Source organism: Emydura macquarii, unplaced genomic scaffold, assembly GCF_026122565.2.
Source record: "Emydura macquarii macquarii isolate MOO-44397 ecotype Brisbane River unplaced genomic scaffold, CSIRO-AGI_Emac_v2 contig_1253, whole genome shotgun sequence".
In the NCBI taxonomy this organism is placed as follows: Eukaryota; Metazoa; Chordata; order Testudines; family Chelidae; genus Emydura; species Emydura macquarii.
Window position 1 is genome coordinate 78,125,995 of NW_027131390.1, and position 26,784 is coordinate 78,152,778.

The 26,784-nt window shown below is 41.5% G+C and overlaps 1 protein-coding gene and 1 long non-coding RNA gene across 2 annotated transcripts in view; one reads left to right on the forward strand and one right to left on the reverse strand.

Moving 5' to 3' along the window:
- The window catches only part of LOC137153687 (sodium channel protein type 2 subunit alpha-like), a 186,679-nt gene that overhangs the window by 154,378 nt on the left and 5,517 nt on the right, over positions 1–26,784 (forward strand). The window contains exons 22-25 of the mRNA XM_067549309.1: positions 4,111–4,233; positions 12,116–12,397; positions 17,628–17,681; positions 18,191–18,328. Of these exons, the coding sequence (XP_067405410.1) occupies positions 4,111–4,233; positions 12,116–12,397; positions 17,628–17,681; positions 18,191–18,328 (597 nt within the window). The remainder of the gene's footprint in view (positions 1–4,110; positions 4,234–12,115; positions 12,398–17,627; positions 17,682–18,190; positions 18,329–26,784) is intronic.
- LOC137153688 (uncharacterized) overlaps positions 1–26,784 on the reverse strand; it is a 166,581-nt gene that overhangs the window by 83,945 nt on the left and 55,852 nt on the right. The window lies entirely within an intron of this gene.

Here is a 26,784-nt window from a genome sequence, read left to right on the forward strand (position 1 = left end):
CTAGCATTCTTCTTAGAAAAATCCAGGGTTTTTTGTAAATAGTTTTCCTCTAGATAGATACATTTTAATTACTTAGAGTAGCATTAGACGGTCCTGGGAGCTCTGCACCACCACCTCCACAACCCCATATGGGTTACCTGGTGTGCCCAAGATCCCAGATTCAAGACTTCCCTGGTCTTCCCATTTAGTGATCATCATGATTTAGTGATCATCAGGATTGCCTTGGGGAATCCCAGAATCCCTATGAGTGCAATATCCATTGCTCCTTTACCCTCCAAATCTTTCAATCCTGAGAGTTCAGGCTCAGAAGACTCCTGATGGAATGCTCAGTGAGATTCCAGTCTGACCCTGTTTTACCATGGTTTTCCCTGACTGCGCAATCATAGAGGGCAGAGCTGCTAGGAGTAGAGTAAGAGAAAGCACTCTCAAAAAGTGAGAGAAATCGTTTGTAAAGTGGTCATCTAAGCAGAGGATCTCTTCTCCGACACCTTCCAAGTCAAATAAGAGTCTGCATCCTGGTACGGGTGGGTAAGGAACATGGGTCTGGCTCATTGGTACAGTGACTCAAACGTGCACAAAATCACCAGCCATGGATGGGACATAATCAACCTTGGTGCTGGTGAGGGAAAGAAGAGAATAGAAACCCTCTACAACAACAGTACCAACTCACAGCAGCAAGAAGGAGTCATCGGAACCAATACTCACCACCTGGTATGAACTAGCACTGTTGGCTCCACCAAGAGGCAGAAGCCGTTCCCGCTCTCCAGCCTCAGGAGTCAGGCATCCTATTCTTGATGACCTAGCTGTATATACTCACCCAGAGACATGAATACTCTTGGAACCGTCCTTGCAGAGAGGTTCCCAAACCATAGGTCCACCACTCACCAGACCTGTTGGCCAGCTAGGGCATAATAAGACAACCGGTACCAATAGCTCCACCTGTTGATTTCACCCATTGATTATATTCCTCAGGTGAGTTCAAGACCCAGATGGCAACTTTACTGACTGTACTGAGACAGGAAGCTAGTCCTGCTAGAGATTCCAGAGCTGCTTGGGCACATTCCCACTCCCCCGGAGCAAACTCTGCTGCTGAGAATCAGTGGTCCTCCGCATAAGGGTATCACCCCCTTATCCAGGTGATTTCTCACACTGGTTCTAATGCGGCCCCTGGGATCCTATCTTAGTCCTATCGTCACTAATGAAGGATCCATTTGAGCCCATAGCCTCCTGTTCCTTTGCTCACCTATCTATGAAGGTTATATTTTTGGTTGCTATTACCTCAGCCAGAAGAATAAGTGATTTGGGGGCCCTTATGGCTGACCCACCTTATATGGTCTTCCATTAGGAAAAGGTTCCCCTAAGTTAAACCCCAAATTCATCCCCAAAAATCAACTCTGAATTTCATCTATACCATGTCATCCACTTACCTGTGTTCTATCTGAAGCCACATGCCACCCGAGAGGACAGGAAACTGCGCTCTGGATGTCTATAGAGCCTGGGCTTTCTTACCTGCAGAGGAAAAAACCCTTCAGGAAATCTCTTAAATTGTTCATCTCCTTTGGCAAATGGACTGTCCAAATGGCTTTCCAGCTGCATCCTGCTTTGGTTACAAGTTAGTGGCAACCCTTCCACCCCAAAGTGGGAGGGCTCACTCGGCCAGAGCGCAGGCCCCATGATTAGGTTCACTTAGAAATGTCCCTCTTCTGGAGATCTCTAGAGTGGCAAAGTGTGGTATGCACACTTTTGCGAAACATTACGCCTCCTTTAATCTGTGGAACAACAGGGTGTCTCACACCCCTGTCCTCAATGAATACTGCTTATGAATCACATCAAGTGGAATATATATAGGGGCCATCACTTGAAGAAAAAAAGGTTACTTACTTGTACCGTAACTGGAAGTCTTCAAGGTGTGTGGTCACTAACTGTATTCCACTACCCACCTTCCTTCTCTTCAGCTGCCTTATCCTAGGACTATTCATAGGAGAAAGGTAACTGGAAAGCAGTTGGTTCACACTACCCTTTATGCTGTCAGATTGGTGCACAAAGAAGTGAAGGGTGCATATGAGGACTAACAGTCATGGCCAACAAAAAATCTGGTCTCAGGGGCATGGAGCATGCACACACCTCGAGTGGAATACACATAGGGACAACACATCTTGAAATACTGTAAGGTAAGTAACCACAATGAATATCTTTTCTCTGCTAAACTAATGAGCCCTGTATTATCAAATTTCTGTTCTCCCTGTGTATATTTATATAGGCTGAACAAATTACCACTTAAACTTCTTTGATAGACTCAAGAAGCTCAGTCAATTTAGTTTTTCACCAAAAGGTATGTTTTCCAATCCTTTAATCGTTCTTGTGGCTCTTCTGTGAAGAACTGTATTATAAATTGCTCCAAATCTATTATGTAATGTAGATTATTATTTTCCAGAAAAGAGATTAACAAAAACAAGCTTCCTTATGCCACATTTTGTCACAACTACAGTATTTTAGTAGTAATATAGTAAAATATGTCATGAAAAATGTAGGTTGCAAACAGATCATTTTTAATCTGCCTTGTAATGACAAAAATAATTATATTCTATTTTAATACTGAACATTGAGCAATAAGATTTAGTTCCTGCAGTAATATGCTTAAGGTAGTGTAAATTCCTTAATAATCATACCCCTTAAACCAGTAAATAAGCTTTTTCTTTTCAGGAGGAAAGTGATTTCAGATTTCTACATAAATTATGTTACCAACTGAACTAACTGAAAAAATACTTTCAATCCAGCTAATGAAAACTAAGGGGGAAAGTTTTTGTTAAATGTATGTTATTTTAGCTTCTTTAAGTTTTCTGATTTTCTAATATTTCATATATTCATTTAATGTCAAATTCTGAGACAATTACAGCTCACTTTGCATTTGGTAGAAAATTATAGGGGTTGGACACCTTCTCTGGCTTGATTTCTGAGTTCAGTGAAGAGTTGAGCCAACCTAGAACCTTTTATTCAAATCCTCATCCCCTACTAACTTGGATGGCATTGATAAAAATGGAAGTCAGATACAAACCATCTCCGATTGTGTTTTTCCAAATCCTGTCTGACCAAGGTTTTGCAAAACCAAACATGGGTTCCTTGCCTCAGCTATTTAAAATAATTTGTGAAGAAGTTTTAGCATAGTTTGATAAGAGACACTCCTGGCAGAAGACATATCAGGCAAATATTTTCCTTTTGTATTGGCAGTTATGAGGGGAAAAGCACTTCCTAATAAGAATAAATTAAATAATACTCAGATCTGTGAATCATCATTCCAAGCAGCCTTACTCCAAACAGTCCTTTGTCCATGTAGGGCAGGTAAGCCATAGCAGGAAGCTAAGGAAGCTTCATGGTGAAAGACAAACACCTTGTCTTATACAAACTGAGTAGACTACAACTGATTACTTTTTAGTGTACCTTGATGCTTGTGAAAGATGCTATGGAATTTGATAAATAACAATTATTTGGCAGAAGCTTCTTTATGCAACACTGAATATTATAAAGCCTTTAATTAAATTCAAGATTGATCACACAAACTAAATACTGAGTTACATATTGGCACATCTCTTGATTAATAGTAGCCTGAATTCTCAACAGCCTTCTATAATTTTTCTCTTCATTTTTTTGGGCCCAGTGCAAACTTGTAACACGGGCGTCCTCCCACACACATACCACAATCCCTCATCCCATACGTACACCCTCATGAGCCATGACAAAATTTTTCCTCATGGTAATGGGGGTTGCAGCCTCCGCTGGGCCCCCCGGGTCCCGGTAAAGTGTATCCTTCCCCCCCTCCCCCCCCATGTGGGGACCCTGAGCATGACCAACTTTATGCATGAGAAATTTTGTGCCACCAGGATTTCACTATGACACCCTTTATGAAACATTTTTAGTAAGGTTAGTAACAGTCAGTCAAAATATTGTGTAGTAAGAATTTTGGAGAAAGTCATCCAAATAACTTAATGTATTTAAAAATCTTTTCCTAATATCCCAACTAAACTTTTCCTCCTTTAACCATTACATCTGGCATCCTTCCAGATGGGCTATACAAGATACATAAAAATAATTTTTCTTTGTTTTTTTGTGTAGGTTTCTTTGGTTAGCTTAATAGCGAATGCCTTGGGCTTCTCAGAACTTGGTCCAATTAAATCACTTCGAACGCTGCGAGCTTTGAGACCTTTGAGAGCCTTGTCACGATTTGAAGGAATGAGGGTAAGATCAAATACAGGAACCTGAAATGTTTATTTCAGAAAAAAATAACTATTCATACAAACATGCCCAAGAAGTTTAAAAAAATAGAAATGTTGTACTCACTCTTATTTATTGCACATGCGTTACTGAGTTCTACAGAAGTATGTTTCATTATATTGCTTCTAACCATATACAATTGTATGCATTAGCTGTGTTCACTTGGGGTACTTAACCCGTAGTTAATCTTAGGAAGTCTTTTTAAGCTGTCAATTCCTAGTAGATTGAGCTGTAACAAGTTTAAAAGTAAAAAGATTCTGTTTATATTTTTTTCATTAACATCTTATTTTTAAAGGAATCTTTATATTACTTTATAATCTTTATCTTTATATCTTTATATATTTTGCTTATTTTATATACATGTACATTATGTACAAAATGACTTCATGTAGATATAGAAAAAAAGCCTTTTAAACTCACTAAGCAGAATGAGAAGTGTTTAAAACTATTTTTATTATTCTGTTGGCTGTCAGATGAAGTTTATAGGAAAGGAAGGACTGAATGTTCCTTTTTCTTTATTAGGAAGCTAATCACAATAACTAAAGTATCTTGACTGCAGTAAGAGATTTTTATCAAATATGCTTCCCTACATATAATATATTTGGTTCTCTTTTCTACAGAAATTGAACTATTGCACAACATCTGTATCACACTGGAAAAAGTATAGATTTGATTAGTATTTTTCTTTTGTTGAGTTTTTTTTTTCTGCTATAAGGTTCCATGAAGACACCCCCATGTTATGTTATCCCAAATGTTATGTGAAAAACTTATTCAGTGTTCTTTTATGAATTTTGCAGTAACTACTGTCAACATGTTTGTGACAGTGGTGTGAGAAATGTAATCCTTACTTCATTCTTTGCTGTTTTGATGTGTTTCTGTAGTGACACAGATGAACATATGTAGCCCTCTGACTCAGTGACAAGAGTTCAGAGAGGAAGCATATTTTCATGTGCATCAGAAAAAGACCATGAAATGACTTACTAATAGGTGGTAAATATTGGCTGCTTTAGATTAGTTGCTTAAAAAAAAAAGGCTCAGGTTTCCTGCAGCAGCACTTGCATCTGCTTTCACATTCAAAAGCAGAGAAAAACAAGTTCTTCCATTTCCACCAGCCCTTCTCTTCACTGCAGAATTCTGAGAGCACCTTCTAGCCCACCACCTCATCACCAAAACCTAGGCTTTCAGCAGAAACACTAGATTCTGGGTGAGCATAAAACAATAAAAATACTCCCAGTGCTCCTTCCAGAATTCTCTGAGGAATCTCTCTTGTATTGTAGGAGGGGAAAGAGATGCTGAGATGAGATATCAGTACTGGAGGTGGGAGGGACCAAGGTGAACCAGGTGAAAATGTGCAGGAGCTTGTATATGTTGTGAGGAGTTTGATAGCATGCAAGGGGAGAGAAATGAAAGTTGGAATACTTCTGTTAGGATATTGGAAGCAAGATTTCTGTAGCGTTCATCATATGCACGTGAATGTGTGTTTCTCTGAGAAACCTTCTCTCTTTTTCATTTTTATAAGCTCTTTCCAGATGCCTTATCCTTAGTAACCGAGGACTAGATGTGTACACTTTCCACAGTGTGAGGTCCACAGAGGTAGAGTTAGAAGATGTATGATAGGAAAGTGACCTATTTTAGTTGAGGCTTTGACCAGGGTTGAGGGACCTTTATTGGATTTCAGTTATGTGACCTTGTTTTGGTTTTTTGTGTCAATGAAAAAACCTAACCTGTGTTATAAAAGAATGGGATATTCTTCACAGGATTCTTCTTGATTGTCCTTTTTTGACCCACTCGCCTATACTTACTAGGAAGAAAGTACATGCATATAGTTGTTCTTAGAGAGATTCATTATGTTCACTTAGGACCATGACATACTGTAATTAATATTTCCTAGAGGGTTGTGAACTGGGCTCTCTTTATAGAAGCTAATTCCTTTTTGGAATTTCAAATGCACCCTGCTTCCAAAGTCTGTAATGAGGTGCAGCTGTTACAATCCTCTGATAGCTACTATAAAGTGACTGAGTGGGTTTTCTGGGGATATGGTGGCCCAGGAAGGACCACCAGCTATGTTGTGGTAATCATGGGAACACAAGGTCTTATTTTCAGATGTAGGCCAGATGTGAGAATTCTCATTCTTAGCCATTTCAGAATCATAGGGTATTTGTTGACAAGAGGCCTCTTCTCTTGTTCATGATTTTCATTACAAGGTCAGTGCACACCTTAAAACATAAATAAATTAATAAATGTTCTTTGTTTTCCGGAGAGAGGAAAGAGAAATTGTTTGGAAGATTGGTGGCAGGGGGAGGTTATTTAAAAAAAATAAGATAGTAAAGAATCCCCATGCAGGATAATTCTGATGCCAGATGATCTTGTAATAGAAAGTGAGAAATGAAAAATGTATTGAAAATATCTGCAAGCTATGTTTTCTTTTATTTATTGTTAAAAAGCAAAAGATATCTTAGATAAGGCCTGATGGTTAGCCCATTGGTAGAACAGAAATAAGTAGTGTTGCTACAGTTAGAGTTGCCCAATACTTTCTGTTATAAGCCCCAGTTTTCAGTTACTTATAACTTTGCCAAAATTTAATTGTGTGAACTGAAATTTTCCATTCTAGGTATCTGCCTCAGGGTGGATTTTTTGTAAAAATGTATGGAAAAAGTAGTATGTGATTATGTAACAACAACAACAACGAAAACCCTCGATCATAATGCACACATACAAAGGGGCGGAATTAAGGTTGCGCAAGCAGCCTTTATTCTGGCATTTCCTAGTTTTTGACTACTTGACTTTGCAACCTTAGCATTTGACAATGGACTGTATATACAAAATGGTAAGTGAAAAGACCCCTTTAAAATAAGATTGAGGCAAAATCAGGCTTAGATTGAAAATCTGCTTGAAACCTTACCTATGGACTAACATCTCTCCATAATCCTTTTAGTTGTGAATCATTCTCATAGGTTGCTGTAAGTCTCCTCCCTCAAGTCCTTCCTCAAAACCTTCTTCTGTGAAGCCTTCCAGCTTCAATGATGGCACATCATTCCATGTTTGCCTATATGGTACCTGTATGTATTTTTAAATATTGTGTTGTAAACACATTCGTCTTTTTAGATTGTAAGATCTTTGGGACAGAGCATCCTCTTTGTTTAGTACAACCTATATATTGTCAAGCACAAATTGCACTTCGTAGTATATATCCATAATAAATAACATATTTATTAGTTACTTTATTAAATTTTTCTTGGTAACTTAGTCTGTATATAAATACATTCATTCCCTGTTTACTTTGAAGGGGTCACATTGTTAGCCTGGTATTCACCTTCCCTCTCTATTTTCACTCACAGCTTAGGTCAGTTGGACACGAGAGCAATTTGTTGTGCCCACAAATCAGCATCTAAAATAGAATAGTCACCCAAATTAGAATAGTTTTGGACATACAATTGTCCCATGCTTATTTATACCTAAAATTTGTGGGCAGAAAATATGGAGGCCAGCTTTTGAAAATATGGTCCTACTCTCCTAATTTCTAGATGGCAACAGTCACATTACAGTTTCTCATCAGCACAAGCAGTTTCAGTCTTCCCAGAAATATGAATGCCATTTCCGGTTCACCTCAGAGTCTCTTCTTTAGTGAGAAAAAAAAATCCAACTCCCTAGTTTTTCATCTCTGCACAGATAATTACAGCCTGAGTTAATTTTATTTGTCTATTTTGCACATGCATTAAGGAAATATTTGTATTATGTTAATATGACTAGAACTTCACCTAAGATTGTAAAGTAGATGTAATCAATGGTTTTGCTCTTTAACATTAACAGTAGCACATCTTTTGATGTGTAGTCTATTTAGACCTTTATCCATGAGTTCTACTGGCAGCAAGCTTAAACAAACAAGGTTCTCCACGGTCATGAACTTTGTACTGTTTCCGGTAGACTTGCACTCATGAATGAATTCCCAGTCATTTTCATCTTTGCCCCAAAACTCTTATCTCCCCTTTCCAGCTGTCTCAGCCTTCACTGTAATCTCTCCCCAAAGCCTTCTCAGTTTTTTTTTAGCAGCTTTTGAGCCTTCTTCACCAAATCTCGCCCTTAAGTCTTGACTCCTTAGCACTTTCCTGAGTCATGGTCTCTTTGATCTCTTCATTCCTCCCTTGTGTTCCCACTAACTTGACCCACTGGCCATTCAGGACCTATTCAGTCTCTTCCCCCGTCTTTAATATAGCTTGCCTACGTATGTGAAGCTGGTAATTTTGTTTTAAAAGGTATACTGTAAGCCACTATACTGTAAGGCATACCAATACTGATAGTTGTAGAAAAACTATTTATTTCTTGTTCTATACAGTCATTATTTCTCCCCATCCACTCTTTTTATATCACTTTGTTTCCCTGCTACAACAGTCCTTATAATGTAAATACCCAAAGCTTTGACAATAAGCATTTGGTCCACTGCTTATTACAAAGTTTCTGCCAACACACTTGTGATTTCCATCAACTGTGGGTAACACTCTAGAAAACACAATTTTATATCACTTTCCCCCTAGTGTCTGGAAGACATGCTTCACTCAACTTTTAGTAGAGACTCAAGTAACTAAGGCCTAAAATTTGTTATGTGGACAAGAGATTTTATCAAATCTGATTATTACTAGAAATGTTTTCATCTTTTGAGTTATTTTTGTTTTTATTTTTAATTTAATTCCTCCCCTATAGAGATAGAATATGAAACTGATTAAAGAAATGTGAAATTAATTACTCTGTTATCATTGTCTGCTGAGTGAAATATTGAAAAATAACTTTGACTTTTAGAATGTATTTAGTTTTAGTCATCTAAGGAAATTTGTTTATTTAAAATAAGACTCGTAACTGATAATATCCATTTGAATATTTCTGATTGTCGTTCATATAATATATTCCAGAATGCATAACTACAATATCTTAATCCTTAATTCCTTTAATTAAAGTGTTAACTCCCTTAATTGTAGCCTTGATTTTTGTTCTTGGCATATTAATTGATATCCATGTACCCATTTTCCTTTCTAAAGAAATGGTTATTTACAAAGTGTACTGTATCACTGAATCACCACCAGTGGTGGAAATTGGCAACATTCTCTGGGATCCCACAGTGTTAGCTAGTTTCTGACACCTACTGTATACAGAGCAGAATAGCATGGTATACAAACGTATGCAGTGTTGTTGTAGCTATGTTGGACCCAGGTTATTAGAGAGACAAGCGGGGGGGGGGGGTTGAGATAATATCTTTTATTGGACCAAATTCTGTTGGTGAGAGAGACAAGCTTTTGAACTTACACACCTCCTTAGGCTTGCGAGCCTGAGTTCCAGCCCAAACTGCAACATCCACACTGCCATTTTTTGTGCACTAACTCAAGCCCTGCTTGCACAAGTTCATCTTTCCTGGGCTGGGCAGCTCACTCCCAGCTGCAGTAGACGTATGCTATGAGTCTAAGGGACTGTTAGTTTTCCCCTTTTTTCCCTCTGAAGTTCCTTGTTGCTTTGGTGCCCTATTTCTAGTGGTCACCTGACTTTCCCTGAGTTTCTTACCAACTACTGTTTGTGTCTTGGCAGACCTGTCAGGCACACACATTTTACAGCCTTGTATCACTGACTGCCTTGGGTCAGGCACCTTTTTGATACTTTTGCCTCTTAGCGGAAGTCAGAAATATGATTTCTAAGCAATAAAAATCTCCACTAGTCCTATCTGCTGCGTTGTCACTCCTAGAACTCAAACAGTTCAATAAATGAATGAAGAAAGTGAAATTCATTATGGAAATACCAACTTCAACAGTGACTGTAACATCTCCAGGAAATTATTTGATACTGATAAATCTTGTGGAGACTTACTTTCTGTCTCCATCCATTCTTGTAACCAGAGATTTCTTACGGACCCACCATTTTCGTTACAGAACCCCTATCTTCAGTCTTTTAGCCCATAGGGCAGGAACAAAGATATGAGCATTGGTGGTGTCTGGTCCACATTCTAATAGACGCAATCTCATTTCAAGAGTTTATGGACATGTCCTCTCTCCAGGAAGATGACAATACGGTTAGCTTCAAAAAGACTTATTTTTCCACTTTTATCCCCAACACCTGGGGATGGATAATGATGTAGAATAGGGCAGGCCATTCCAAACATAGGAAAGATTCCTGAAATTCTCCCAAATCAAGGGGAAATAGAAACAATCAATACAGCTCTGTCTTTAGTTGCTGAGAACCTATGGTCTCAGGATTATGAACTATCTTCTGGAGAGTTAAGACATAAATATCTACCTCAGTAAGTCAGGGATATTGGCCAGATTGGATTACCTTCAGGAACACATGCAGGTAGGTCTTAAACCAGCTTCACTTTACAAACATTAGTACTGTTTACTGCTGGTTCAAAATCAGCAATTGCTCAAATCTGGGATCAGACTCATTCTCCTCTAAGCTAAGGTCTCTTATTATCTTATAAGTCCATTCAAGCACTTTTTCTGCTTCTATATTCCATCCATTTATGTAAAATTATTTCTTTGTAGCTGTCACTTTTATATTAGAGTAGCATCATCTCTAAGTTCTATCTATTTAGAATACTTACTTGATGACACAATGGTTGCGTAGATTGCTTCATGCTTCATCACTAAAGAAAATTCCACTTTTCATGTGCCTCAGGAGATTGTTGGACATTTTGTCCCAAACTATTTCAAAAAATTAGCTAAGGCTGAGCATAAAACAGAGATCTGATATATCTGAAATGAAGCTGCTTCTGGGACAATCATCATGCATTTTTCTAGGTTTTCACCAGAAATGCAGATAATTTCAAGTATCAGTATTCTTGCTTCAAGATGGATTAAGGTGTTGCATTAGGGTAATTTATCTGCTCTCCAACCAACTACTGCCAGTAGGTATCAAAGTGTGCACAACCAGATCCACACACACGTTCTGGACAGAAAGATCCATGGAGGCTGAGACATGGTGAAAAATTTCTAGTTTCATTAAACATTCTAAATTGGCTCTTCAGTTCTCTGTGGACTCTTCCACAAAGGAGCGATAACCCCAATGATTAGAACTAATGGAGAAGTTTCCGTAGAAATTAAATTATCAGGTCTGAAGAGCCAAAGTTGTTCTCTCATAGGGATATCACACTAAGTTACTTAATTCAACCAGCAGGAGGCACTTTTCTTTCTACCACACTAATTACCTATAATATAATGGCAAAAATATTGATCCTATTATAAGCAGAATCTTTACATGCTTTTATATACACTGAAATAAAATCATATTTTTTCATATGAAATACCTAACAAGGTTAATATAAGTGGAACTTGAAAGGCACTCTAGTGATCCAGATGAATATATAATACAAAGTGATCTATTTTTGTAGTAGGTTGTCTTGAGTAAGTAAAATAATAATGTATGAATAATTATACTGTAAAGGTATTATGTGTTTTACAATTCTTGAAGTCCTAATTTTATCAAGTAACCTCTGTACTGTTTGCAAAGATCTATAGATCAATCAGACCTTATTAGTCATTATTTATATTCATCAGTAACGATGTCACATTTATTAATTTGAATGTTATATTTCTTTAACATGTATTTCTTTTTCCCATAGAGTACACGTTTTATGATTGTCTTGCCACGTTAAAAAAAAATTCACTTATTTTTCATTTTGACATTTTTAGTCTTCACCTTTTTTCATGTTGATTCATTGTGTGATTTATTACAAGTATTTGAAAAATAAGATCATTTGTAACTACATTTTGTAATAAAATATTTTTGCTGTTAGCTTTTTTAGAAGAATGCCTAATTACTTTGCTGCTATAAGTTTTCTAACAAGCTTTTCTCCTCTGTATTTGTTTGTTAGGTGGTTGTGAATGCCCTTTTAGGAGCAATACCCTCTATTATGAATGTACTTCTGGTTTGTCTTATATTCTGGCTAATTTTCAGCATAATGGGAGTAAATTTGTTTGCTGGCAAATTCTTCAGCTGTGTTAACACTACAAGTGGTGACCAGTTTAAAAGAGAACAGATTAAGAATAAAACTGATTGTGAAACCCTTATGAAAAGCAATGAAGATGTCCTGTGGAAAAATGTGAAAGTAAACTTTGATAATGTTGGAGCTGGCTATCTTTCTCTGCTTCAAGTAGTAAGTGACAATTCTGTATATAATTTTATAGTTTAATTTCCTATCTATAATTTATAGAAGTGAAGTTGGATCCACTAATTTTCATTATCTTGCCATATAGTTATAGATAATGTATTACTGAGAATTGTTAATGCATTAAAATATGGAAAATTGGGGATCTTGAAGAAGGAAACTGTTTTAATGGTGTCCAAAAGCAAGTTTCCTTAGAAATTAACAAAATGTAGTTCCAAAGCGGACATTTTGGTCCTTTATCTGGGATTAACAGAGGGTTTAATTATCTTTTGATACTGTTCCATGCAAACAGATTAATACTGGTATTCAGTATACATTTGGCATGCTCATGTGTAAACTTTGGAGAAGGAAGGGTGTTTAATATCAGCCAGAATATATAGAATGAAAAAGAGAGGACTGGTGAGAACAAAAAAAGTTAAAGCTCATCCCAAATCTGTACATTTCATTAAAATATTCCAATACCACAGAGTTAAGGTAAATAAAAACTTACCTAAGTTTGTTTTACTTACCCTATTTAACTGTGCTGAGTGTAGACAGATCTGATTTTTAACATGGTAGCCCAGTCGGCAAACTGCAAAACCTTGCCCAATTTTCAGAGCAAAAATGATATAGGGAGATAAATTTAGTGTTTTAAAAATAGACACCAGGTAAGAGGATTTTAAACCAGCAATACCCATCTTCCTCTTTCTCCATGTTGAATGCTCTTTCCCAGTTTTTCTCCAGTTCAGTCACTCTCCAACCATTATCCAAGTTTTGGGGGGCTTTCATTTGAGACAAGGCCTGCAGGTTCAGAAGAACTGTTTAGTGCCATGATTCTGAGCACAAGTGTTTTCCTAGAAGACCATCTGTTGAACGAAACTGATTAGGACAGGAACATGCATTTCTAATCTGGTTCACTTGGCAAGCTGCTCCCGGGAAAACGTTTGTGCACATAAACACATGCTAATTATTCTCTCTCAAACTCTAAAGCTGGTAGCAGGTAGTCCTCTGCTGGCAGGCTATCACTGTGATTGCTGTTGGGAGGACACTTAATTAATACTTAATGTTAAGAAAGTTTGGGCAATTGCGTAAATTATCTATCCTGGATTACATTGGTGCTTCTGTCTCTATATGCACTGCGTAAATTGGTTCAATTGTGTATTTGAGTATGAATTCCACATATATTCTGCTAACCAGATAAGTAGTTTTTAGTGAAGTTTAAAAAATTGCACATTTATATATAGTTTGGTTTTACCCAATATTGTTATGTATGTAGCAGAAATTACTGTATTAGGGACACATAGTTTTACTGATTTCACATTTCTGTTTATCTTTTTTTAAAGTATTGGTTTTTACCATATCTGATAAGTAATTATTAACAGAAGAGATGGGCAAATGCCAGACAATAATTTCTCATGAATATGTATTTGAATTAACTCAACTTGCATCAGCCCTGCTCACACTTTTATTGTCTTTGACTATTCAAGCAATGTTTTTTCACATATATATATATATATATATATATATATATATATATATATATAAACTGTAAGTGACTTCACTTTACAGAGTAATTTCAACTACATAGAGGCTAAATGCAATAACAAGGTGCCAGTGAAGAACAGAGGAGGGAGAAGCTCATCAACAGCTCTTCTCTGACAATCCACTGTTTCTCCACTATATTGGTGACAATGTGGCGTTTCTCAAATCCACCCAGGCATGATACCATGTACTGACACCTGCCACAGTTCCTGCTAAGACAGAAGCAATTTGTGCCAATAGATATATGATCAGAGCTTTATTAACTGAGTCAAAAGCCTATCGTGGAGTGGAACTTTATTGCCATTGTAGCTCCAAAGGGCATGCGATACTGCAGCATTCACTGCTTCATAGAAATCTGTCACAGTCTTTCATAGGAAAATTGCATCCCATTTGCTTTTGGAAGTCTTGTTCTTAGAGAAAAGTAAAGGGAGTAAGTTGAATCCCAACATCTTGGCAGAGGATATACTCAATAAAAGGGCCTTGGGTTGCAGTATTTGATGCCCCTCTAAATTATCTCAGCAATAGTTTTTTGTGTCCAGTGTGCAAGATAATACACATTGGAAAGAATTATTTAAATTGCTTACACACATTGCTGGATATAAAATAAGTGAGATCACCAGGAAGAAAGCTGAATGAAAACAACTGTTTATTTCCCAGTAGTCGTTTTAAAAATGAAATGTTAAGATGAATAAAGAAAGGGAGAGAAAATAATGCCCTGCTCAGCAGTACAGCCTTACTTGGAATACTCCATTCCAATGATCAACCCTGGTCACTCCATCTGACCAAAGATAGTGCAGACAAAGAAGAAACATTGGGAGAAGTGGTGAACATGACTAGAGACATGAAAATATTTTCATGTGAGGAAAAGAGGGAAAAATTGAGACTGTTTAGTTTAGAGAGGAGAGGGCTAGGAGGAAACACAATAAAAATATATAGATAATTATTATATAGAGAAGGCTTATTGAGGCTTGTAGTTATCTTTTCTTAAAGTTCAAAATCAAGAGGACATTCAGTGCAATATAGCTCATATAGTCATTTTCATAAGTAATTAGTGGAACTCATTACAGCAAGATAATGTAGCTGCTCTGGTGCCTTGTAAGTGGAAGTACTTGTCCTTACCCACTACGTGGTTATTAGGAAGGCTTCCTGCCATGTGAACGATGTTGTTGCACAGTGTGGCTTTTCTGACTAGTATATACATCACAGCAATTGTGCTTTGTATTGTTTGTGTGACACAAATGTTGATTTCAGCGGAAAAATGGTTTCTTCTTTACTGTTTATCAGATGCTTTACTTGGTACTTCTGGTTGCCATATGAAGTAGCAGAGACAACAGGACGCTGGGATAGAGCCCTGTGCGGATACAAATATGTCGATCCTATCCGCATCTTTTACTGACCGCAACCTGCCCTCCTTCTTTTAGATTTATCTGCGTGTGCATCAACTGAGCCTCTGCCACCCCAAACAGCTGATGAGCCCTACTCCCTAACAGCTGATCAGCTGCTGAGCCCTACAAGGGGCCCCTCCCTCCCACCTAACAGCTGTTGAGCCCTGCCAGCAGCCTAATAGCTGATCAGCTGTTTGCTGCACCCCGGGCTGGCAGATGCTCCAACCCTGCCCCAGAAGTCTCAGAGGTCCCGACCTCTGTGACCGTCTGACCACGATCCGCAAGAAATGGTCCACAGATATAAAGCAAATATCTGCGGATTTGCAGGGCTTTACCCTGGGTTTCTCCATAATCTCTTCTTGTCATCGTGGTCTATCCTGTTCCATCATAGCATCTTTCTTCCTTAGCCCATATTCCATCTCTTAAATACTTTCTTTTTGGACACGGTGGAAGTAGAATGTTATACTATACTATGGCAGTCTCTTTTCTGCCCTTTAGTACAATTTACCCTATGACACACCACAGGATGACCCTTATGCTCACTTTCCTCCAATCCTAGAGAATAACATTGGACGATCATCATTTTTTATCTCAGAAGAAAAATAACCATGAGATATATTCTCCATATGAACCCAACTCTTCTTTTTCAGATATACTGTCATCCTGTGCACTGTCCTGTGACTGGGCAACAGCTTGCCCCAGATCCTCTGTAATCTGTAAACTTCCTGCTTAACTGTTTTTGCCAGTTGAATTTTGCAAAATAGACCAATTTCTCTGTGGTGACATTATACTGTGTACCCATTTAGGATTATTTCCTTCCATTTACATGGTGCCTAAACATGTTTGGTTGGGTTTTTTCCCCCCTTCACTGCTTGTATAACTATTTGCCTTATTTACTGTAAATGCTGATGACCAGAAAAGGAAGGAAGTTGTCAGATGCTGCTGCAACATTAACACATCAAAGGGACCAACGTGTCATTTCGAACACCACTGTCCTGAACCCTGGCAGGGTAGCTATTACAGAAATATCACAATGCCTATCATGGGGCACATACACATTCAAAACTTCTGTGTGCCAGTCTGTGGTACAAAAGGGTAAGGACAGAAAATTACAGACATAAGTAAATGCAGTTCAGTTATTTTACACAGGATAGGAGGACAATGCCCTGCACACAATAGAGTGATAGTTTTGTTTCCAGAGCCAGGGCAGGAGAACCTATTACATGAATCTTACTACAGCCTTTCCAATAGAAATTTCTTTGTATGAATATGATAAAAGAAAAATTAAATTAAAATTTGTCTGTCCTCAGCCAGTAAATGTTAAATTATATTTTTTCTAAGAATGATGCCTAGAGCAGAACCTGTGTGTCCCAGAAATGAAAAGATTTAAAATACATAACATTTCCCAAGCCTGCTTTTTTTTCCTTTTTCTTTGTAAGATGCTCCAATCCTCTCCCTGAGAAATTCAAAGCCACAACGGTCTATGAAAGCCTTGCTCATGTTCATAACAGAAAATGGAAACAGAAATATTACCATGTGACTTAGCTGTATGACTGATTAGCTTAGATGTTGACTACAACTCAGCCCATCTGTACACTTTTTAAGAATTTGCATAATAATTCAAATAATGAACACATCCAATAAAATCAGAATTTGTGCAGGGGTATTCTGTGATCATAAAAAAAGGAGCTAAATTCATTGGTAAATTATTTGTTGGTTCATCTCTTTCCAATATACTAACTTCAAATTAGAGCTTTTCAAGTAAGGGATTCACTGGCAAGCCTGAATTTAAAAAAAAGTAAAGTGGGGTCAAATCAAAAATTAATTCTTAAAAAAATTTTTGGAAACTCAAAAGTTTGAAGAAAAATTCATTTTGTGATGAACAAAACACTTCATTTTGGTTTTAAGCTTCTAAAAACATTTTTGTGTGTCAAATAAAATGTAAATGAAATTTGAAGTTGAAAAGTTGCTTCAGATGGAAAAATTGAAACATTTCATTTAGAAAATGTCAAAATGTAACATTTTGATTTTTTTAAAATTTTTCTTTAACTGAAATAATTTGCCAAAACTGACATGGATTTGTGAAATGTTAAAATCAGTGTTGCCATATCCATATATTTTTGTCCAAAAAAATTTGGGCAAAAAAAAATTCTCACAGCTATACCTTAAGTACTACTCTTTTATTCTGAGTATGCAAATACATGGTGTGGAAAATGGTGGTCTTTCATTCATAAGAATATGATTATAAAATGTTTCATATTTTCTTTGACGTGAATCTTTACACAGAATTTTAACACATTGCCTTTTCATAGGCTACATTTAAAGGATGGACGGATATCATGTATGCAGCAGTTGACTCCATAAATGTAAGTCTAAGTCTATTTGTTTAGAGTGGGTAGACTCGAAGGTGCACATATAATGCTTCTTTAATATCAAACTTGAATGGCAGTGAAAATGAAAACTTAAAAACCATGGCAAATGTTCTACACAAATTAATTTTATAAAATAATTAAGTACACATTTGAGATGGAGCAATTCACTTAGTAGTTATTTACAATACGTTTTACTAACTAAATAAAAATAAATTAACAAAGGCTAACAAAGAATGCTTAGGTACTGCTCCAGGATAGCCATATTTCATGACTTTCTTACTTTTTTGTTAATCAAGTTTGGCACTCTGCATCCAATTTTCAAAAACGACTTGCAAGTGTGCACAGACAACCTGCATTTTAAAGTGCAAACCTGCATTTTAATGTGCAGAAAGTCAGTTATGCATTTATCTACTTTATGTGCCTGGCATTAGAAACATCCTGTTCAGACAATTGGACTGTTATGGTTTAGTGCTGACATTTTGCTATTTCATCTTGTTTTGTAGCAAGAAGAGCAGCCCAAGTATGAAGAAAGCCTGTACATGTATCTTTACTTTGTCATCTTTATCATCTTTGGGTCATTCTTCACTTTGAACCTTTTCATTGGTGTTATCATAGATAACTTCAACCAACAAAAAAAGAAGATAAGTATTATAGCATTTCATCACTACATCAGAAAGAGCTGAATATAAAAGAAATGACTTAACATCAAGAGGTCAACTTTTATAAGGGATGAAAATCATTGACTTAACTCTCTCATAACAGTTGTAAGGAACATGGGCCATATTTGAATCTGGGCCTGGATAACATTACTTGATCAACTTTTAAATGAAGTTTAATAATGATAAGAAATGTTAAAGCATCTTATGACTTTAGTTTAAAGGGCACTGAAGTAGACCATGCACTTACCCTGGTGACCCTCCCTTTCCTTTACTAATTGTTATAAGGAGTGAGCCGAAATGTATGAAAGGGTAATTGCTGATGAACAGTTAATTATATTTAGCAAAGTGAGAATGGGCCTGATATCATTAGGCTGAAGTCCATTACCAGCTCCTTCTCACAGGGGTCTCTTAGGCTATGTCTACATTGCAATTAGACACCTGTGTCTTGCCCATGCCAGCTGACTCAGTCTGAGGGGCTTGGGCTGTGGGGCTGTTTAATTGCAGTGTAGACTTCCAGGCTTTGACTGTAGCCTGAGCTCTGAGATGCTCCCACCTCACAGGGTCCTAGAGCCCATGGTCCAGCCCAAGCCTGGAAGTCTACACTGCAATTAAACAACCCTGCAGCCTGAGTTCCATGAGCCCGAGTCAGTTGGCACAGACCAACCGCAAGTTTTGAATGGACCTGTAGACATATACTCAATCTCCTGTAAACAAAGGGACATCTGCTTGTCGTCACTAATGGATTTCACAAGGAAACGTTCTCTTCAGACTGGGAACTTCTGCTGTGACATCTGATTGAGAAACCAAATGATTGGTTCAGGTTGAACCACGGTCAACATGTTGGAACCCCTAATTAGCCTTTCAAGTTACAAGGATGGTCCCTGATGCAGAGTAAGGCGAAGGAGGACACTGGTCCCTACGAAAGACTCTAACCACGTGGAAGGAAAGGGGTTGGTCTTTCATATCAACGATGATACAAAGTTGTACAGCCGTCTCTGGTCTAGTAATTCAGGAGAAGGAGAGGTGATATACTCTGACAATTAGCTAAGCCAAGCCTGATGTCTACAACTAACAGAGAGAAGAGACCAACCACCTTCCCTACTTGCGAAAAGCTACAATCTCAAATCAAACTGGTTCTTGGTTAAAACTCATCACGTGAGTTAGAGACTGCAGTAGGGAAGTGCAGTAGATCTAATATACTTGGACTTCAATAAAGCTTTTGACATGTTGCCACACAGGAAATTATTAGTTAAATTAGGGAGAATGGGGATTACAAGTATTATAAGGTGGGTAAGAAATTGGATAGAGGGGAGAAGACTAAAGGAAAAAGTGAATTGTCAAACTGGAGGGAGAGTTCCCCAAGAATCAGTCTTGGTCCCAATTTATTCAGTATTTTTATTCCTGATCTTGGCATTAAAAGCAGGAGTAGGCTAATGAAATTTGCTAATGATACAAAGTTGGGAGGCATTGTCAATACAGAGGAGAATTGGACCATTATATAGGAAGATCTGGATGACCTTGGAGACTGGAGTGACAGAAATGAGATGAAATTCAATAATACAAAGTGCAAGGTCATGCATTTGGGTCAAATAATAAAAAAAATTCTGCTGCAAGTTGGTTGCTCACCAGTTTGTAGTTACAGAGAAGGAGAGAGACCTCAGTGTGTGGGTCAGTCATAAGATGCCTATGAGTCATCAGTGTGATGCTATTGTGAAAAAGGCAAATTTCAATCCTAGAATGTATTAAGGGGCTTTTCCAAAAGAGAAAGAAATATCAATGCCATTGTATAAGGCACTGGTAAGACCTCATTGGGAATACTGTGTACAATTCTGGTCAACCATTTTCAAGAAAGATTAACTTAAACTGGAACAGGTAAAAAGAAGAGCTGCTAGGATGATCAGGGGCTTGATCTTGGGCATATCGTGTGAGATGAGACTGGAAGGACTTGGCTTGTTTAGTCTAGCAAAAAGAAGGCTGAGAGGGGATAAGATTGCTCTCTGTCAATACATCAGGAAGGTAAATAATGGGGGAGGGTGAAGAGCTATTTAAGCTAAAAGACAATATTAGCACAAAAATACATTGATATAAGCAGGTCAAGAACAAATTTAGACTGGAATTAGGAGAAGGTTTATAACACTGAGATAAGGGCATTTCTGGAACTGTTTCTCAATAGGAGATGTGGGGGCAACTTAATTAGTTGTAAAAGAGAGTTTACAAATTTATGAGTGTAATTGTATGATAGGCTTGTTTGTGATGGTAGGAGGCAGGGTTGAGCAGTTCTGGGGCTCACTTCCTGTTTGTCTTATGTTCCTAAAACTCATGCTGCAGGGTTTCAGTCAGCCACCAGTAGGGCTCAGGAAGGGATTTCCCCTCCTCCCCAATGTACTCTGGGAGGGTTTTTTATCTCCTTCCTCTGAAGCATTAGGGTTGGCCATGGCTAGAGATGATACACTGGGAGGAGGGGGGGTTAGGGCTTTGAGGTAGCACCGAGCATTTTCTCTCTCTGATGCTTGGCTGGCTGGTTCTTGCTACCATGCTCAGGGTCTAATTGATTACCATATGTGTGGTGAGGAAAGAATTTTCCCCCAGGGAACAACAATGATGTTGGAAAATTTTTGCCTTCCTCTGCAGCATGTGGGTGCAGGTCACTAGCCAGGATTATCTGGACATATCTGATTTAATCATTTCCCTGCCACTGCGGGGGCCCCAGTCCCTCCTATTCTCTGCATGTGGCACATAGTAGTTTAGTCTCCTTTGGGTTGTAATACTTTGGTCTTATTTCAGTTGTTGGGTTAGTGTGCAGGTGCTGGGGGGCGTTGGAGGCCTGTGCCAAAGTGGCAAGCTGTAAAGAAATCATTCTAAGACTTCTATTTTTTTTAAAGCAAAGAAAAGAATTAGCTTCTGCTTTTGCAGATTCTTGACCCAATTGATTAGATTAAGGGAACAGTTTTCCTCGTTAACATTCCTGTGAAGTATTCAAGTAATTCTTCCTTGTGTTAACTTTACAAGCTGATTTAATTACTGCGGCATGTCTACTATAGAAATGCTATAGTGATAGTGGCAAAACTGCAGCACTGTACTATAGACACTTACTACAGTGTCTTCGAGTGCTTGCTCATGTCCATTCCACTATAGGTGAGTGCACGCCTCCGTACATGGTTCCCAGAACTTTTTTCCCCTTAGCAGATCCTGTAGGGCTGGCTCCAGCGCCTCCTGGAGCTCCGTGCATATGCCACGGTATATGAGGTGCTGCCAGCCCTGCGCCCCCTCAGTTCCTTCTTTCCACCTGTGACGGTTGCTGGAATTAGTCTTGCTCTCAGCAAGTACTATTCCCCTTCTTTGAATTTGTTTGTTATTCTAAGTTAGTTTTAGTTAGTTAAGTAGCTGTTAAGTGTTGTTAAAAAGAGTAGTTAGAGATAAGGGAAGTCCCTGCGGGGACTTCGAGCGGCCGGGCTATGCCCCGGTCACTGGGATTCAAGCCGTGTGCCTCCTGAGGGAAGGCCTTCCTGCTCAGTGATCCCCACAGTCAGTGCCTTAAGTGCTTGGGGGAAGCCCACAGAAAAGAAAAATGCAAGATCTGCTGGGTTTTTAAACTGAGAACTCAGAAGGACTGCGAAATCTGGTTAAAAGCCCTGCTGATGGAGGCAGCGCTCCACCCAGCATCCAAGCCGGTCCACTCCACTTCAGTACCAACCATGATATCGGTGTAGAGTGCACCACGAGCACCGGCCTTGTCTCGGCACCGCGCAACATTGCTGGTACCGAAGAGGAAGAAGCAGCACACAGAGTGCAGACACTCCCCTGCGCCATCAGTACAGGCAGGGTTGAGTACGATGATGCACCCGACCCAGCCTGTTGAGTCTTCTCCAGTGTCTATATCTCTTATCAGGGAGCCTCCCCTGACTCCTGGGAGTGGGAGAGTGCCTCTGCCAACACCGCTGACACCAGAGACTTTTCAGGCAGCAAAAGCCTTGTTGGCCTAGCCTATGCCACTTCCCCTCCCCCGCCCCCCCACCAAGGGAGAAGGGGCCAGTGTCATGGGGGAAACCCGCACTGGGTCCCCTTGAAGGGCGGTGGAGATCCCTGGTACAGGCAGGAAGATCTCCCGCTGGATGGCCTCCGTGGGTAGAGCAGAGACGCTTCCCCAGCAGTCGCTCCAGGTGGGCATCGTCGAGCTGGCCTGCTTCGACTCAGGACGTGGAGTCTCCCTCTCAGTGCCAACGTCGATCCCCAGCATTGGAGGCAGTGCATGCCAGGAGGTGGCACCGGTCACGGTCTCCCATGCAGTGCTTAGACAGCTCCCGTTCCAGATCCCCAGCACCGAGGAGTTCGCCCACACCGAGGCGGTGCAGAACCCAGTCGCCGTTGGAGGACCCGGCACCGAGGAGTTCGGCCTCACTGAGGCGGCGCAGAACCCAGTCGCCATTGGAGGACCCAGCACCACACAGTCCACAACGCGGAACCCGGTCGCCGGAGTCCAGCTCGGCACTGAGGAGTTTGGAGCGGCGTCAACCTTGGTCACTGAAGGACTCTGCGGGGCCGCAAAGCAAGCGGCACCATAAATCATCGGTACCAAGACGACACTCCAGTACCTCTAGCTCTTCAGAGCGCATCTCCGTTCGTCGGCACCACTCGCGCTGATGGAGGCATTCCTCATCGTCCTCCAGGTTGGAGGCGTCGAGAGGGTGGTCCCTAGCATGGAAGGGCGTCTGGGACCGAGGACGTGCACAGCACTGCCAGTCCAGTGGCTCAGGGTCTCCCAAGGGGGACAGTCATCGGGAGAGCTGACACCCCCACAAAGCATCACAGCCTGTGGCGCAGTCAGCCCCAGGTTGGCCCCAGGGTCAATGGCCGCAGCAATGGCCTTATTGGGCCCCATGGGGTATCCAAATGGGGCCAGGACCCCAATCCATCCTGTCATCAGGAGTGCAGTCCATGCTTCCAGCACAGGAGAAGGCCCATAGACACCACTCCTCGGATGAGGAGTCGGACCCCATGGAGGGGCCCTCTACGGGTGCAACCCTTCATCAGGAGGGGGAGCACCGGCAGGATGCACCTTAGCAGTCCTCTTCCTCCTCAACAGATGAGGCAGTCTCCCGGGACCACTTGGCGCCACTGGAGGATTTCAGGACACACCAGGAGCTGCTCAGGAGGGTGGCCTCCAACTTGGGGCTGGAGGTGAAGGAGTTAAAAGAGGCCAAAGATAGTCTCTTAAATGTGTTGACGGTGGCTGCCCCAGCGAGAGTGGCCCTACCAGTCCACAAAAAGGGTCCTTAAAATTGTAAAGGCCCTGTGGCAAACCCCTTCCTCGGTCACCCCTACGTCAAAGGCGGCCAAGAAAAAGTATTATGTCCCGGCCGAACGGTTTGAGTAACTTTTCACTCACCTTGCTCTGGGAACCCTGGTGGTAGACGCGGCCAACCAGCACGACAGGCAAGGTCAGCCGGGTCCATTCCCAAGAACAAAGACAATAAAGAGCTGGATTTGTTTGGGAGAAAGGTTTATTCCACGTCAAGCCTGCAGTTCAGGATTGCCAACCATCAGGCCCTCCTGGGTAGATATAATTTCAACCTGTTGGGACTCCCTCAGGCACTTCGCCAAGGCCCTGCCCCCAGACCAGGCTGCAGACTTTACCACCATTGTGGAGGAAGGAACCACGGTAGCTAGGGCAGCATTCCAGATGTCCTGTGACGCTGCTGACTCGGTGGGTAGGGTCATAGCCTCCGCCATCTCCATGAGAAGGTGATCGTGGCTGCAATCCTTGGGCCTGTCCCAGGAGGTGCAGCAATCAATTCAGGACCTCCCCTTCTTGGGTCGTCCCTATTCTCCAACCAGACCGATGCAAAGTTGCATGGTCTGAAGGACTCCAGGGTCATGCTTTGCTCCCTGGGCCTGTACATGCCCCAGACTTCCAGGTGGCAGTCACGGCCCCAGGCTCAGCAGTAACTAAGGCCTCCGCCCAGGCCTTTTCAAACCTATAGGAACAGGAACAGGAATAGGGGGTTTAGAAGGAAAAATCAGCCCTCCAGCTCATCCTCAGCCTCCCCGCAGGGGCCCCCCAGCGTGTTGGGCAACCGGAGGAGACAGTTTTGATGGTGCGCCTGAGGGTGGTGCCCCAACTGCTCTCCTGGATTCGCCCCACCCCTTCCTAAACAGGTTAAGGACCTTATATGTTGAATGGGCAAAGATCACTTCGGACCGTTGGGTCCTTGGGATCGTCTCAGCTGGCTATGTCCTACAGTTTACATCTACCTCCCCAGCAACCCTCCCCCTATGACACTCTTCAGGGACACCTCTCACGAGCAACTCCTTTTGCAGGAAGTGGACACCCTCCTCAACATAGGAGCGGTAGAAATGGTCCCTCAAGACAGAAGGGGGAAGGGGTTGTATTCGAGGTACTTCCTCATCACCAAGGCGAAGGAGGGTCTGAGACCCATATTAGACCTGCATCATCTAAACAAATATGTCAAATGACTCAGGTTTCGCATGGTCTCTCTAGCCTCCATAATCCCTTCCCTGGATCCAGGAGACTGGTATACCATCCTTGACCTCAAGAACGCATACTTTCATGTGTCTATCCTCCATTTCTCCATTTCATGGTGGTTGGCTCCCACTACCAGTTTACAGCCCTGCCCTTTGGCCTATCTTTGGCTCCAAGGGTGTTTACCAAGTGCATGGTGGTAGTGGCTGCCCACCTGAGACAAAAGGGTGTGCAAATTTTTCCTTAACTGGACGATTGGCTGATCAGGGGCAGGTCCAGGTCCCAAGTGCTGGAGAGAGTGATCCTCACTTGCTCCACGTGCAGCAGGCTCGGACTGCTCATAAACGAACAGAAGTCTACACTAACCCCAGTGCAAAGCATAGAATTCATTGGGGCCCCCCTGGACACTTCCCAGACCAGAGCCTTCCTGCCTCAGCCACGTTTCGAGGCGATGGTCTCTGTCATCTCCCATGTGCTCCGATGTCCCACGACAACAGCCAGGCACTGCCTACAACTGTTAGGCCATATGGCGGCCTGCACGTACATAGTGAGACTAGCTCGCCTGAGGCTCAGACCGCTTTAGGCTTGGTTGACCTCAGTATATGTGCCGAGGAGACACCCATTGGACCGGGTGGTCATAGTTCCCCCGCCCGTCTTAGCCTCCCTAAACTGGTGGCGGACTCACAGGGCAGTGATGAATGGCATTCTGTTCAGGGAACTGGTCCTGTTGGTCACCCTAATTTCCGACGCTTCGGATGTAGGATAGGGAGCCAACGTCAGCACCAACTTAGGTACTTAGGGGCTCTGGTCAGGTGAGGAGAGGCTCCTGTATATCAACGTGAAGGAGCTGAGGGCCATTCGCCTAGCGTGCAAGGTGTTCCTCTGATTCCTGACAGACAGAGTGGTACAGGTGCTGATGGACAACACTGCAGCCATGTTTTACATAAACAGGCAGGGGGGAGCGCGCTCCTCGGCCCTCTGCTAGGAAGCTATTCGTCTGTGGGACCTTGCAATGAGGCACGATTTCCACTTGACTGCCTCTCACCTACCGGGAGTGAGGAACGACGAGGCAGATCACCTCAGCAGGTCGTTTCTATCCCGCCATGACTGGTCATTGCACCCAGAGATGATGGCTATGATCTTCCAGAAGTGGGGCATTTCCCAACTGTACCTATTCACATTTGCCTGGAACGCAAAGTGTCCGAGGTTCTGTTCACTCCGGGGTCGCGAGACTAGGTCAATTTCCGACGCATTCCTCATGAACTGGACGGGGAGCCTCATGTACGCGTTTCCGCCCATTCCGCTCCTGCCCAAGGTCCTGCTGAAAATAGAGGGACGGGGCGGATGTTATACTCATTGCTCCAGCCTGGCCGAGACAGCACTGGTGCAGCACGCTGCTGGACCTTTCGATTGCCCCACCCCTGGAGCTCCCGAGGCGGCACGACCTTCTATCCCAGAACCATGGTCATCTGTTGCACCCGGTCCTGGACTCCCTGCATCTCATGTCCTGGAGGCTCTGTGGCTGACGGAGGGAGAGAGAGCCTGCTCGGTGCAGGTCCAACAAATCCTGCTTGGCAGCAGAAAACCTTCTACACAGGTCGTGTATCGGGCTAAGTGGAAACAGTTTACCTCTTGGGCGAAGTCCCAGGGCATTCCGCCCAGCGTCTTGCCTATACAGGCAATCCTGGAATACCTGCTACAGCTAAAGTTCCAGGATCTGGCGCTGGCCTCGCTGAAGGTTTGCTGGTGGTCTTTTTGGCCTTCGATCAGCCGCTAGAGGGGAGATCGCTGTTCTCCTACCCCATGTCAGTCAGATTCCTCAAGGGGATGGGGAGGCTTTATCCACAGGTCCTTGATCCGGTGCCTCCCTGGGATCTCAACCTGGTCTTCTCAAGACGCACGGGGCCCCCCTTTGAACCCATGGCTTCATGCCCCCTGCTCATGCGTTCATGGAAGG